Source organism: Pelmatolapia mariae, linkage group LG14 (genome assembly GCF_036321145.2).
Source record: "Pelmatolapia mariae isolate MD_Pm_ZW linkage group LG14, Pm_UMD_F_2, whole genome shotgun sequence".
NCBI classification, from domain to species: Eukaryota; Metazoa; Chordata; class Actinopteri; order Cichliformes; family Cichlidae; genus Pelmatolapia; species Pelmatolapia mariae.
In genome coordinates this window covers 19,566,604-19,581,868 of record NC_086239.1, presented here as the reverse complement: position 1 = coordinate 19,581,868, position 15,265 = coordinate 19,566,604, and the positions used below count along the sequence as shown (strand labels likewise).

The 15,265-nt window shown below is 40.4% G+C and overlaps 1 protein-coding gene across 1 annotated transcript in view; it reads left to right on the top strand.

Moving 5' to 3' along the window:
- The window catches only part of LOC134641745 (solute carrier organic anion transporter family member 1C1-like), a 44,149-nt gene that overhangs the window by 12,922 nt on the left and 15,962 nt on the right, over positions 1 to 15,265 (top strand). The window contains exons 3-7 of the mRNA XM_063494279.1: positions 3,792 to 3,933; positions 7,157 to 7,289; positions 8,987 to 9,108; positions 9,188 to 9,334; positions 13,170 to 13,268. Coding sequence (XP_063350349.1) covers positions 3,792 to 3,933; positions 7,157 to 7,289; positions 8,987 to 9,108; positions 9,188 to 9,334; positions 13,170 to 13,268 — 643 coding nt within the window. The remainder of the gene's footprint in view (positions 1 to 3,791; positions 3,934 to 7,156; positions 7,290 to 8,986; positions 9,109 to 9,187; positions 9,335 to 13,169; positions 13,269 to 15,265) is intronic.

Here is a 15,265-nt window from a genome sequence, read left to right as displayed (position 1 = left end):
GATATGGAAATGGAAATAAATGAACCTTGATTTTTTTCAATTATTTTTTGTGCTAACTGTCACACCTATTTTATGTGTAGCTTATAGCACATTTAAATTACAGAAGGTGACCCAAAGTCTTTTATAAACAGGCGTACAGTATTTACATTCCAGCCATTACAGTATTTACATTGGTATTGGCTCAATACCAAAATTTGCAGTATTGCAGAGCACTATTGGCCACACTGTATTATTTACATTTCATTACCAAAGTGAGATGAAACCAGATGACAGTTGTTTACATTAGTGTTGGCTAAGAAGACGCAGCCTAAGGGTCTTGTTTTTACAAGCCAGTGGTCTCTTAGCGTCAGATACATCACATGGCAATGAAAGATCTTTGTAAAAGGAAGCCAAATGAGATAAAATAAAGATTGCCTTCATTTCTGTCAAACAGTGCTCTACAGAATGTTTCACATCTAACCAGCTAATGTCATGGTTGCTTGGTAACCTGAGCAGTGTGTCGTATAGGCTAGACCAGCTAATTTCACAATGTGACTTCCAGCCTTCACACTTATCGAAGGATGCATCCCCTGAATTGGGACAAGTATGGGATAGACAGGCAGAGGGCTGATTAGGGATCAGAGACAGGTTAGCGAAGGAGCTTAAGGTGCAAACCGAACCGAAAACTAAAGCAAGAGAGAAAAGTGACTGTCAAAAAAACAGAAAATGTAAAATAAGCGACATGGAGATGCTGAAAAATGAGAAATCAAGTGGTAAACGTGAATTAACTAATTCAGGGGGGAGAAAAGACAGGCACTGACATAATGGAGGGAAAGGAAAACAAGGAAATACAGAGGAGTCTATTAATAAAGACCAAAAAAAACACTCACTCACACACACACAGACACAAATGCAAACCCTAAAGTAACATTGAACAACAATAAAATTTAACAGCAATCCAAACATAAAACCACAAAGGTTAACTGGTCAGAAAACAATAAAGTAGAGAATCAGACTCAATAACATCACAATCAGAATCAGAATCAGAATCAGAATACTTTATTGATCCCTGGGGGAAATTATTTCTTTGTTACAGTGCTCCATTATACACCAACATTAACAAAACAGACAACACGCTAACTAAGAATAGCACAATATATATATATCTATATATATATACATAAGTCACACAATAATAAATAGCAGGAAAGAAACATAAGTCACACAATAATAAATAGCTGGAAAAGAACCGTGTAGTTGTAGCAGTAACCAGTATGTTAAGCAGATGCATTATACAGGGAGATGGCCACAGGCAGGAATGATTTCCTGTGACGTTCAGTGGTGCTTTTCGGTACTCTCAGTCTCTCACTGAACGTGCTCCTGTGACTGACCAGCATGTCATGGAGTGGGTGGGAGGTGTTATCCAACATTGTCTTTATTTTGGACAGCATCCGCCTCTCCGACACCACCTTGAGGGAGTCCAGCTCCATCCCAACAACATTACTGGCCTTACGGATCAGTTTATCGAGTCTGTTGGCATCTGCGACCCTCAGCCTGCTCCCCCAGCATGCAACAGCATAGAGGATCGCACTGGCCACAACAGACTCGTAGAAAATCCTCAGCATTTTGTGGCAGATGTTGAAGGACCTCAGTCGCCTCAAAAAATAGAGACGACTCTGGCCCTTCCTGTAGAGTGCTTTAGTGTTTTTAGCCCAGTCCAGTTTATTGTCAATGTGGACTCCAAGGTATTTATAATCCTCCACAATGTCAACACTGACCCCCTGGATTGAAACAGGGGTCAAGTGTTTCCTTGTCTTCCTGAAGTCCACGATCAGTTCTTTGGTCTTTGCCACGTTGAGCTGCAGATGATTCTGCTCACACCACGTGACAAAGGAGTCGACCACAGCCCGGTACTCCGTCTCATCATCCCTGCTGATGCATCCAACCACTGCAGAGTCATCAGAAAACTTCTGAAGATGGCAGGTCTCTGTGCAGTGGCTAAAGTCTGTGGTGTAGAGGGTGAAGAGGAAGGGGGAGAGGACAGTCCCCTGTGGTGCCCCTGTGTTGCTGATTACCTTGTCAGACACACACTGTGGAAGACGTACATATTGTGGTCTTCCTGTCAGGTAATCAACAATCCAGGTCACCAGAGAAGCATCTACCTGCATCGCTGCTAACTTATCACCCAGCAGGGTCGGCCTGATGGTGTTGAAAGCACTGGAAAAGTCAAAAAACATGACCCTCACAGTGCTCGCCGGCTGGTCCAGATGGGCGTAGACACGATCAAGCAGGTAGATGATGGCGTCCTCTGTTCCGAGACGAGGCTGATAGGCAAATTGAAGGGGATCCAGATGTGGTTTGACAATGGGTCGCAGCTGGTCCAGGATGAGCCTTTCAAGAGTCTTCATGATGTGGGAGGTCAGTGCCACGGGCCTGTAATCCTGGGGGCCACTGGGACGTGGCGTCTTTGGAATAGGGACGAGGCATGATGTCTTCCACAGCACTGGGACCCTCTGCAGACTCAGACTCAGCATAAACAGTTTATGAAAGACTCCACTCAGCTGGGGGGCACAGGTCTTGAGGACGCGGGGACTCACTCCGTCTGGTCCAGCAGACTTGCCCGAGTGCAGTCTCCTCATTTGCATCTCCACCTGAGATGCAAATGAGATGCAAACAAGAAACAAAGCTCAATATTAGAATAATAAAGAAACTAAAAGAGAAATTGAAAAATAAAATAAAAAATCAACAAGCAGAAAATCAAAACTCCAAACACTAGAACAACAATAAAAGAGAAATGGAGCTACAAACAGTTTAACTAGGAATCAGGCAGTCCAAAACAACACAAAACCCTAGGGCCATGACACAGGGATGTTTTTACAGACTTTACTGACTGTGTTTCTTTGTCTGAGTGCAATCTACCACTCCAGACTGCTACAGAGCAGCCTGTTAAAGTGTTGGTTTCAACTTAATTCAATGATGCCTAAATGATTAAATTTTTTCATAGACGTCATGGGCTCCCCCCCCTCTTTTTTCTTGGAGATTGGAGCTGGCTTTACTTAGCACATAACTACTCTGGACTTGTTTTTGGAAGTACTTAACCTTGCCAGTCGTGACTGCAGCACTAGAGATAAGTCTATAACGAGCGCTGACCTCAGTGGTGACTCCCTGCGCCTGGTTCTTCTTGTTAAAAGGGAGTTTTTTCTCCCCACGATCACATAGGGCTTTCTTATAAGGGATTTAAGTTACAGGTCATGTTCTCCCTTTAGTATTGCACGGTCTTTACCTTGTAAACTGCTACTGTACAAACTGAATTAAAAAATATGTTGAATTTAATTGACTTTAGCATTGCGATAACAGCAATTATTTGTAACTTTCTGTCTTATAAGAATAGAAGATGTGAAACATGCACATGTCACACACTGTATAACAAAGTCGTCCATTCATCTGTCAACACTCAAAGGTTTGTTTTATCTCACTGTTGTTCACAGTTCATAGAATCTTATTTGCACTTCATTGCTTCCCGCTCTATCCCCTTCCCTCATCAAAATCCTTGTTATTCTTGTGACGCTGGCAAATGTTAATTATTAGTGATTTTTGGATGAGTTGACAAAGTTGAATGTGGCGCGTCCGTGCATTGTAGAAGCCACGGTGGTGACATAAGCATTTCATTTCTGTCTTTTGTGGGTAGACAAAAACAGAAGCATTACATAATCAAGTATATTATGGAGGATGATTATGTTAAAACAGTGTGTTTTCTCCTGTTGGAGTTTCATGCATATCAATGCGTTTGTGTGTGTCTTTCTGTTTTCTAGATGTTTCTGGTGGCATTGTCCTTTGCCTACTTCGCAAAGGCTCTGTCGGGGAGCTACATGAAGAGCACAATAACCCAGCTCGAGAGGCGCTTTGACATCCCTAGTTACCTAATAGGTGTCATTGACGGGAGCTTCGAGATAGGTGAGTAGGCCTGCCTGTGACTGCTGTTATTTTGTTGTTCTATTTGTAGCCTCTGTGTCATGGGCTCCCCTCGCTTCTCTCGTTCTGTCTTTGGGGCGAAAATATGAATGGGTCATCAAGATATTCAAGCTTCAGATAAAAGATTCATCAGAGTTCCCAGAAGAGGACAGAGGGGTGTGTTTGCATGTTTGTGTGTCTGTGTGCGTAGATGATGAGTCATAATGTTGAGCAAGGACATAAGCTGAGCTCCTAGCTGTTTTTAAGCTATGGAAAGCCACATTCTAAAATTTGAAAGATGTTGTTATGCAATATTTGTTTAGTGCACTTGTTAATGGGCTACAAAAACACTGACCCTTTACACAATATAAAATCAGCTGGGATGGAACTCCAACATAAATCATATGCATCTTTGTGCCTTCAATTGATTTCCTAAATGCTATTTAACAAGATGTGACCTGACATGAGAGTCAGGTCACATCAGAGTACTGACAGGGACTAGAAAGATAGCTCATATTTCTCCCAGAGTAGGATCAAAACTTTCCTTTTTGTTAAAGGATATAGATAGGGCTGGACCCTGAATCTTTCCTTAGTTACACTGTAATAGGCTTATGCTGCTGGGGGCTTCCCGTTTAACCCCAACCAGTTATGGCAGCTTGCTGCCCCCTTCCTGAGCTGGGTTCTGCTGGCAGTTTCTTCCTGTTAATAAGGAGCTTTTCCTTCCCACTGTTACCAAGTGCTTGCACAAATGGAGTCGTTTGATTGTTGCGATTTTCTCTGTAGGGTATTTACCAAATAATATAAGCACCTTGAGGTGACTGTTGTTGTGATTCCTCTTTTGTCTTCAGAACTGCCTTAATTCTGCAATTAATCTTCATCACATAGGTTCAGCAAGGTGCTGGAAATAGTCCTCAGAGATTTAGGTCCATATTAACATGACAGCATCATAGTTGCTGCAGATGTGTCAGCTGCACATCCATGATGTGAATCTCCTGTTCCATCAGTTTAATTTCAAAGGCCAGCCTGTCTGGCACCAACAATTATGTCACGTTCAATTTCCATTTCAGTTCAGTGCAGTTCAATTTCATTTATATAAATCCAAATCACAACAACAGTCGCCTCAAAACGCTGTATATTGTAAAGCAATAACCCTGCCATAATACAGAGAAAATCCCAACAATCAGATGACCCCCTGTGAGCAAGCAGTTGGCAAGAGTGGGGAAGGAAGAACTCCCTTTTTACTGGAAGAAACTTCTGGAAGGCTCAGGGAGGGGTATCTATCTAACATGACTAGTCAGGGGTGAGAGGAAGACAAACGTTCAGTCACTTAAATCACATTTCTTCAGTTTGAATTTCAGCTTGACTTCACCTTGACTTGTTTTACAAGCTCGGAATTATTGCTCAGAAAAGTCACAGATGTACTTTGAAACAGTATATCAGCACACAGGCTGATCATTTCGGAACTCCCAAAACAGAAGTGATCATTTACGGCGCTCTTTTTAAAGAGAAACTCAATGAACTTTACAAATCAGAATGTGTGCTGAAGAAGTCATACTACATTTGTTGAGAAGTTGTAAACACCCTTTCAAGCCTCAAGAGCAAGAAAAGTGTGGATGTGAAAATATGATGTTAGAAAAAATTGAGTTCTTTGGATTTTAATCATATGGTAATAATAGGATCATCTGTAATAAATTTTACAGTCAAAGGCAGTCCGAGTAGTGTCACAGCATGCATACAATGACCACTGTATATACGGTTATTAGGTTGTTCTCCAATGGTCCACTTACCAATTTCTGGGGCAGTTATATAAGTCTAATCCATTCATCTGAAGAGCCTCTTGTAGGTTATAAATTATACATGGCTTGCAGTGCAGACTCATTCCCAAAGAAACATGCTATAGAAACAGGCTATAGAAGATAAAAGTCATTGTGTTACAGTGGGAGACAATAGTAATGAAGAATAATTAGCATTTATGATCTGCAGCATTGCGGGTCACGCATGTGTGTGAACCCTGGTAGTCTGCCGGAGGAGAAGATGGTGATGGCACCTTAGGTGGAGTCAATACGGAGTATCCTGATTCTCTCCATCTCCTGTGAAAACTGCTGGTCTCATGTGGCCTAGGCAACAGGCTTTTTCTATAGGACTGTTGCCAGGGTAACATAGAGGCAGAGCAGGGCACTGTGAAGAGGAAAGAAAAGGGAAAAAGGACAGTGCAAGGAACAAGAGAGGACAACAGAGGGGGTGTGTGAGGGGGTCGGGGAGGAAATAAAGAATAATAAAAAAGGAAAGCAGAGAGTGATAGTAAAAGATGCTGATCTTTAGAGAGATCATGCCTGCAAGATGAGCTCAGGTGACTGACTATACGTACATACACATACTACGCTACATGAATCATTCTTAGTTTGTCATCTTCATGTGTTGAGCAGCCGGCAGCGCTGGTATATTCCTCTATAAACTTGTTTAGCTTCCAGCTCACCTCTGTACCCCTCTGTCTCTCACTTTTAACAGGTTTTGGGGAAAAAATCTGTTACTAGATAAAACTTAGATACCCATAATCCATTGATGAATTTCTGAGTATAATAAGGACTGCGCTATGAGAGGCATGTGGTTATTTTCTTTAGAAGGCACTACTGCAAAAAGTCATAACTATTGTAGGATACTATGTAAGATGAGATTTCTTCACCACTACACCACCCCATTTAAAATGGAGTTTCCATGTCACTGATTGTGGACAGAATGCGCTAAAAAAGGTGGCAGCAGGGAGCCTTGTTTAATTTTTCTGTCATGTTTCCTACTGCGTGCTGTAAATTCTTCTCTCAAAATAAGATCTCACGCCACTAGAGCAACCAGGATTTCCACATGAAAAATTAATGCATCACCTTACACTGACTCAGTTAAATGTCACGCACGCTATTATAACATCTACTGACTCTATAGTATAGGATAAATATTTTACTGGCTATGGAGTGCATGGAAAATAATCGCCTCGGCCTTTTCCTTTATGATTTGTATCTGTTCAGGTACAGAAAGCAAGTTAAAAAAAAAGACCTTGTTCATTTTATGCATGCAGAGCCACATATGAACCAAACACTATCAAAAAACCCATAAGAAAAACCAATCCCAAGCTAATGCATGGAGGCAATGATGTGATTCTTCTCAAACTGATTTTCCCCCCATGTCTGTGCTTTCTGCTCTAAATCAAATATTTCTTGCTCAAACTTCCCAGGCAACTTGCTGGTGATAGCTTTTGTCAGTTACTTTGGAGCCAAACTCCACAGACCAAAGATCATTGCAGTGGGCTGTGTATTGATGTCCATCGGCACCTTCATCATAGCTCTGCCTCATTTCATCATTGGTCGGTGAGTAATCCCAACTAACAGGTCTGTTTGCTCTTTGACTTCAACTATAACCCTAATAGTAGATCAAAAGATTCAAATAATCAGTTAATGCTATTCATTTTTGTCAGGTGATGACTTGGGATAGTTTTAGTAACTGTGGAAATAAATGTCATGGTTATTTTGGAATTTTAATGATTTTTGTAACTGTTTTTTATTTCTAATAAGAAATGAGTGTACATGTTTGAATTGATTTTGCAGTTTGTCTAATCCACACAGGCTCAAAATTATAAATACAGTAATTTAAATATTTTAATAAGGGATTCTGAAGGTTCTGCAGTGTTTTTTAACTTGATGAGGGCGATACCTGTTGACTTCTCGTTAGTGATGATGGTGTACTGCGACTGGCAGTTTGTTTTTTCCCAGCATAAAAAAAGGATTTGCTTGACAACAGTCATTGGACTGACTAAAACTCAAAACAATGGGAATGTCAAAGGAACTCAGTGAAGATCTAAGAGGGAGAATTTTCGATTTATACAAGTTGAGAAGGTCTCTTTGAGGCATTTCTAAAATAATTGCATATTCCAGATCATCAGGTCAAACAATTGTATGCAAGTACAAGTAATTCAGTGTGTTACCAGTTTACCAAGGCCTACAAGAAGACCCAAACTGTCACCCTTATATGAGAGGAAATTGCTTGTTTAGGAACAACCCAGTGACCACCAAGACTCAAACCTTCCATGAACTGGAAACTGCTGGAACACCAGCATCACTGTCCACAGCGAAAAAGTTTTTTACGTCTCTGTGGACTGAGAGAGTGCTGACCATGAAGAAGCCCCTGCTTCAAAATTGACACCTCCAAGTTTGACTGAAATTTGTAGCTGCTCACATGTACAAGCCAAATTACTTCCGGAGAAAAATGTTACGGTCCGAAGAGACAAAGATTAAGCTTTTTGACCACTATGACACAAGGCATGTTTGGAAGAGTAAACATGAGGCTTTCAAACCTAAGAACACTGTACTGGCTCTCACGCATGGTGGTGGTCACATCATTCTCTGGGACTGTTTTGCTGCTAGTGGTATTGATACAAACCACAACCCTATTAAAAATGTGTGGACTGTGCTTAAAAACCAGGTACATGCCAGAAAACCAGCAAGTATAAACTTACTAGTCAAGAAGAGTGGTCAAATATCCAGCTAGAATTATCCCAGGAGCTTGTTGATGGCTGCCACAAATATCTGGATGAGGTGCAAATGACATTTAACCAAATATTACTGGAGTGTATGAATATATTTGAGCATATATGTATACTTTTACTCTGTGTGGATTAGAGAAAATCCAAAATAAAGTTCTTGTTTTTAAAAATCATTAAATATGCTGCAAATCATTCCACCGTGGAAAGAGAACAGTTCAAAAATAATTAAAGACCCCAAATGACTATGACATTCATGCCCATGATGAGTGTGTGGAAAATCCGGAGGACAGCTGTGTATGCGCTTGCTATATTACTAGTACTTAATCTGTTATTTAGAGCATCATGGGTCAGCCTATACCAGCATGTTGCCTTTTCATTAAGCACTTTCCTTTCTTCTGTCACAAATGCACATAGTCACATGTAACTGTACAAACGTCCCTTCCAGCACAAGTTGAAGCTATAACTAGTTGGAATGAGTATTTTTGTCTCTGTCGCTGATCTGAACTGTTTGAATTTTGTGAACAGCTATGAGTTTGAGACATCAGTGCGGTGGGTAGTGAACTCAACTCTTAACCCCTCTCCGTGTCGGCCAGACTCACCAGCAAACCTGACAGAAGACGGTACACTACCTCAAGTGCCAGCCTCAGGTTTGTGCTGACACACACACACAAACACACACTTGTGTAAATAAGAAATATGTCTAATTATACTTGTCTTTTGCTCAAGGTTGTGAAGGCGAGTCCAACCTGTCCATGTGGATCTATGTGCTCCTTGGAAATGTTTTACGCGGGATTGGAGAGACACCTGTTCAGCCTCTGGGAATCTCGTATATAGATGATTTTGCCACTGAGGAGAATGCAGCACTTTATGTTGGTAAGAAAAACATCACCTAGTGGTAGAGATAAATTTGCTCTTACCTATTTTGACTGACATGGTGCAGATGCACAACCAGAGAGAATCCCACATTGCGATAGATTTGAAAACTGAACGATATGTAGCAGAAGTTTTGGTTATTTCTGTGGGAAGAAAGTCATGGGGGAGATAATCTATGGGCTTCATCTGCAAATCACTTTCCTGCAGCATTTTACCATAGTTCCTAAGTCAGAGGTAGCAACTATGTGCTCAGACATTTTGTGGTTCAATTCTGGTGCCAACTTTTTGGCATGGGCAACAGTCTGTGCAGGTAGAGAACATCAAACTTGTTCTAGACTGTAAACCTGCACTGCATCAAAGGTAAGTTATGTGCATTAGATGCGCTACCAGGGCTAATGCCAAAGCCAGAGTCCTGTTTCTACATTTACAGAAAATGATACGCCTCTGCACCGAAATTAGGTAGGATCTTCTTTTGCCCGTGCTTCACCTTTCCACAAGTTTCAACTTGGTAGTTTTTGCGTAAACTTGCTCGAGGACAGAGAGACAGACACACAAACAAGGCAGCTCCTATCATTTAGCCAATAAATGCTCAGCTACAGTTCAGATGTAATAGTTAACACAGCCTTTGTTTGAACACATTATTAGCTCAGAACAATGTGAGGGTAGCAGAAAGTTCTGATTTTCTCTAAAGGAGAAGAAAGGTGATTTAAGTGACTTTGAACATGGCATCGTAGAAACTGCTGGTCTGCTGAGATTTTCCTGCACAACCATGTGCAGAAGAGTTCAGAAGAGAATGACCAGACTGTTTTCAGGAAAGGAACAGTAACTCTGGTAACCACCTATTACAGTCAAGGTATGCAATGTCACTGGGCAATTTTGCATATGAGCACCTCTGAATGCACAGTGCGTCAAACCTTGAACGAGATGGACCACACTGGTTACCACTCCTGTTTGCTGAGAACAGGAAACTGAGGCTACAGTTTGCCCAGACTCACCAAAATTAGACAACAAAAGATTGGAAAAAAGCTGCCTGGTCTGATGAGTCTCGATTCCCACTGCAACATACAAAGGTTAGGGTCAGAATGTGGTGAAAGCAACATGAAAGCAGGGTGGTGGTGTAATGATGAGGGGGATATTTTCTTGGCACACTATGGCTACGTCCACACGTACCCGGGTATTTTTGAAAACGCAGATTTTTCTATGCGTTTGCACCTTTCGTCCACACGTAAACGGTGTTTTCGGTCACTGAAAACGGAGATTTCTAAAAACGCCTGCCAGGGTGGATATTTTCGAAAACTCCGTTTTTGCATTTACGTGTGGACGAGAAAAACGGAGAAAACGCAGCGTCAAAGGTGTGCGCCATTTTTGACGTCACACTGTGCACCACGTTATTGTTTCGGTGAAATGAATTTCTACAATACTGTTACTGTTACTGGTACTCTCTGCAGTGTTTAAATGCTTACATATACACACACAGTTACTGTCCCTCCACACAAACGACTCGGTTCTGCTTCTATGCCCCATCTTTGTTTACTATTTCCCACCGAGGCTTCTAGACTTCTGATTGGCCAACATTTCTACACGGTTAGGAATATATCGCCACCTGTTGCTTTGGCATGTTCCTAGCAGCGTTTTTCTTCATTTCTGCGTTTACGTGTGGACGGGATTATTTTTTAAAACGAAAACGGAAAATCTCCGTTTTCAAAAATACCCGTGTACGTGTGGACGTAGCCTATGTCTATCCTTTTATGACCACAGTGTATTCATCTACTGATATCTGACTGTTTTATATGTCTATGGCGTTATTTTTGTGCCACTATTCTGAGCGCACGTAAAAAAAAATTTGAGCGCAGGTAAAAAAAGTTTGCAGGTGCAAGTGTTGCATTTTGAGGAGAAATTTATTTTGAGCGAAGAAAAGCTAAATTTGAGTGAACAAAATTCATTGCTGCGTGCAAAAAATGTATTTCAGTGTTTGCTATTATCCATACACACACACAAAAGCAGCCCCTCTCGCTCAGTTTTTGCATTTGCGCTTGCTCGCAATGTGTTGCTTACGCTCTCAACATTTCTGCCTGTGCGCGTTCAACTCTTTCTGTACACCGTTATATTTGTGCCACAAAACCAGCCAATCACAGACTTGGATGCAAAAAAATCTGATTGGCTGTTTTGGTCTCCAATCAGCTCGAAATGATGAAATGCAATATCCCAGAATGCATTTCGTCCAAAACTCAAACGAGGCAGTGGTGGAGGAACACAGAGTGGCGGAGTTTGAAATATTACTCTTTCTGGGTCACAAAATAAACTTTTAAGATATTTTCATGCGAGAATGGTGCTGTGTAAACTTCAAATATCTGCTCGATTTATCAAGACATCACATATTTGCATAACTGCTCTAACGTTTTCGGAGATGCCTGTTACCCACCAGCTGACCACATAGCAGGACTGGCCATTGGGCATACCGGGCATTTGCCCGGTGGGCCGATGGTGATTTTTCATTTTTATGTTTGTTTGTTTGTCTTTGTAATGGTATAAACAATGAAAGGTGGATTAGCCAATTGGTCATGATCAACTCTGGGCTGGACCAATTACAGTACATCCGTATTGAGGGGAAAAGGAACGCGATTCGTCCCGTACTTCAGCTAGAATTGAAAAAAAAAAAAAGACACAAAGCTGGAGTTATTCTGTGTTTTTGCTGCACAGCTGCCTCTTCTTCTCTCATTCTCTCCCCTCCCTCTCCTGTTGCTACTTCAATCATGAAACTGATCAATGATCAGCTGATCGACTTTTCTCTCTTGTTTTTTTTATCGCCCACTTTGCGCCAGAAAGAGGAAACCAGCGGATGTTGCGCTAAACAACAGCAGCACGTTCAAGCTTGATCAGCTGTTGTTAGAATTTATTTAATATTACTTTCTAGTATCAGCTGATGTTTGCTGGAGCCACAGCTGTAAAAGCTGCTGGTCATGATATCGGTTTGGATATCTGGTGAGAGGGAAACATGAAGGTGATACAAATCATACATATATACCAACAAGACAGTGTACGTCACTGTCACAACAGCGTTTGTTTTAGTTCAAAGGCTTTATGGTTTATCCTATAATACCTGGTGGTGTAGTCGGCCGATTTTTTGTCAGTTCAGCCTTTAACCCGAGTGACCACCCGGTCAGCTGGTGGGTAACAGGCATCTCCAAAAACGTTAGAGCAGTTATGCAAATATGTGATGTCTTGATAAATCGAGCAGATATTTGAAGTTTACACAGCACCATTCTCACATGAAAATATCTTAAAAGTTTATTTTGTGACCCAGAAAGAGTAATATTTCAAACTCCGCCACTCTGTGTTCCTCCGCCACTGCCCCGTTTGAGTTTTGGACGAAATGGATTCTGGGATATTGCATTTCATCATTTCGAGCTGATTGGAGACCAAAACAGCCAATCAGATTTTTTTTGCATCCAAGTCTGTGATTGGCTGGTTTTGTGGCACAAATATAACGGTGTACAGAAAGAGTTGAGCGCGCACAGGCAGAAATGTTGAGAGCGTAAGCAGCACATTGCGAGCAAGCGCAAATGCAAAAACTGAGCGAGAGGGGCTGCTATTGTGTGTGTGTATGGATAATAGCAAACACTGAAATACATTTTTTGCACGTAGCAATGAATTTTGTTCACTCAAATTTAGCTTTTCTTTGCTCAAAATAAATTTCTCCTCAAAATGCAACACTTGCACCTGCAAACTTTTTTTACGTGCGCTCAAATTTTTTTTTACGTGCGCTCAGAATAGTGGCACAAAAATAACGCCATATATGTCGTGTGTCTCTTTTGGCATGACTATCACATCCTAGGTTGTGTGCAGACCATTTCAGTGGTTGGCCCTGTGTTTGGTTACCTATTGGGCTCCCTTTGTGCCAAAATCTATGTGGACATTGGATTTGTAAAAATGGGTGAGTTTAATACTAACACATTTTTTAAATTGTTATTATGAGGCCAGACTGTCTACACAAATTGCTGCCATTAACACCATGACTCTGATTATTATCTGAGTGACTGTGGAATATTAAAAGTCCCTACTCCATCTCAGTTCATCTTTTGGTTTAATTATTATTGCTGATATCATAAAAAAAACAAAACAATGGTGCCACAATAGCTGATAAGAGTTGATAAACATTAAAGGGTGAGCCCCAGCTAACAGTCAGATGTTAAAATAAAATCATAATAATAAGCACCATCACTGTGAGGAAAAAGTTAGAGTTGGATAAAATGTTTTGTACCTATTAAAATAAATCATATTTGACTGTGGTTTAGGGTCCTGAGGCCAGATCCACAAAACTATGCTGACATGGCTTTGTGTACACAAAAAGACAGAACGTTTTCTGTTTTAATAAATTGTAATCATACATAAGCCTGATATGTTTTTCCACGGTTAAATGAATATACAAATGTCCCCAGATAACCATTTGCAACTGACACTGACTTGTGTAACTGCAGAACAGCTGGCTTTACAGACAGTTGGGGTTGTGGCTATTTATTTTACTGATTTATAACGTTCATTTTTAAATGATGAACATGATAATATTTGTACACAGATATCTACATATGAGTGAGCAGAATCTGTAGCAGAGGGATGACATTTCCTGCACTGGAAGCTTTCAGTTCTATGGACCAATACATGTTTGAGCAAACTTTGGCTGCTTTGGTTGTATCCAGGCAAACAATGCAAATAAAAAGCCCACTGTGTAAACTAGGTAATTTAACATTTTAATACCTCAAAACAAACAAGTGAAAAAAAGGGTTTGTAAACAATGACCAGCAAATCTTTTGATAGTTTCTGGCCCTAGAAAAAATGCCAGTCACCCCCAGAGGCTAAGTCAGCAGACTCTTGGTTGGATTCTTACATTGTTAGACTGATGGCTAATCAGCATTATTGCTCGATTTCAAATGTCAAAAAGATAATCAGTCTCAAATTGCAAGACTGAAAGAAACATTAGGCTAACTTAGGACTGTGGAAAAAAGCTAAGGTTAAAATTGAATTTTGTGCTGAAATCTTAATTAAAATAATTATAAAGCTCATTACTCATTAGCATTATAAATGAAGTCTGATTGCTGAAAAGTTGCCAATTAAAAAAAGCCATGGGATTACATTTCTTGGTTTATACTGAATCTTTTTTTTTAAATTTCACCTGCATGCAGCTCACTCTATAAAACTCTATTATTACCCGATCTAAAGTATCCAAATTGTTACTGTACCATTTTTCAAAACAGCAGCAATGTCTAAAGCAGCAGTGTCTAAAATTGCATTACCACTTTTTTGTGCACATGCATTGTTTATACTTATACTCTGATACTGTGCACTGAGACTGCCCATCAACAGCGCTGTAGCTTTGTCACTTAAATATATAACAGGACCATTGTTAATGTTATTTGTAACACCTGTTGCCTGACTTCCTTTGGAGCTCAAATATCTGCTGTGAAAAAGAGTTTTTCATTCATAAAACTGAGGCCTGATGTTATCAGAAAAAAATGGCTCACATTCGTTGCGTGCACAATTCTAAACAGAGCAGGTGTACAGGATTAGCATCACTTAGGTAATGAGGCCAGCTGAGGAAGAAGAGGGACAAAGCCTTCTGGTCGGCAAGAAAGACTGAGAGAAAGAGACAGAAGAGAACAGAACAAAGAAAAAGGGGACAGCAGGAAAAAGCTAAAAGGAAAGTAGCCTTTAACAAAAAAAGGAGAAGAAAAATAAAAAGTTTTAGATCGATTAAAAACACACAAAGGAGTAAACACACGTTCTTCGGCACTGGATTTTGTTATTATTATTCTTAATCTAAAAAAAAACATTCGTTTCTATAGTTTTCCTATGCTGTATAATACATTAAATGTGTCCTGTCTTATTCATAGTAACAAGCATGTTCATAACAAAGTAACAAAAAAACAACAAAAA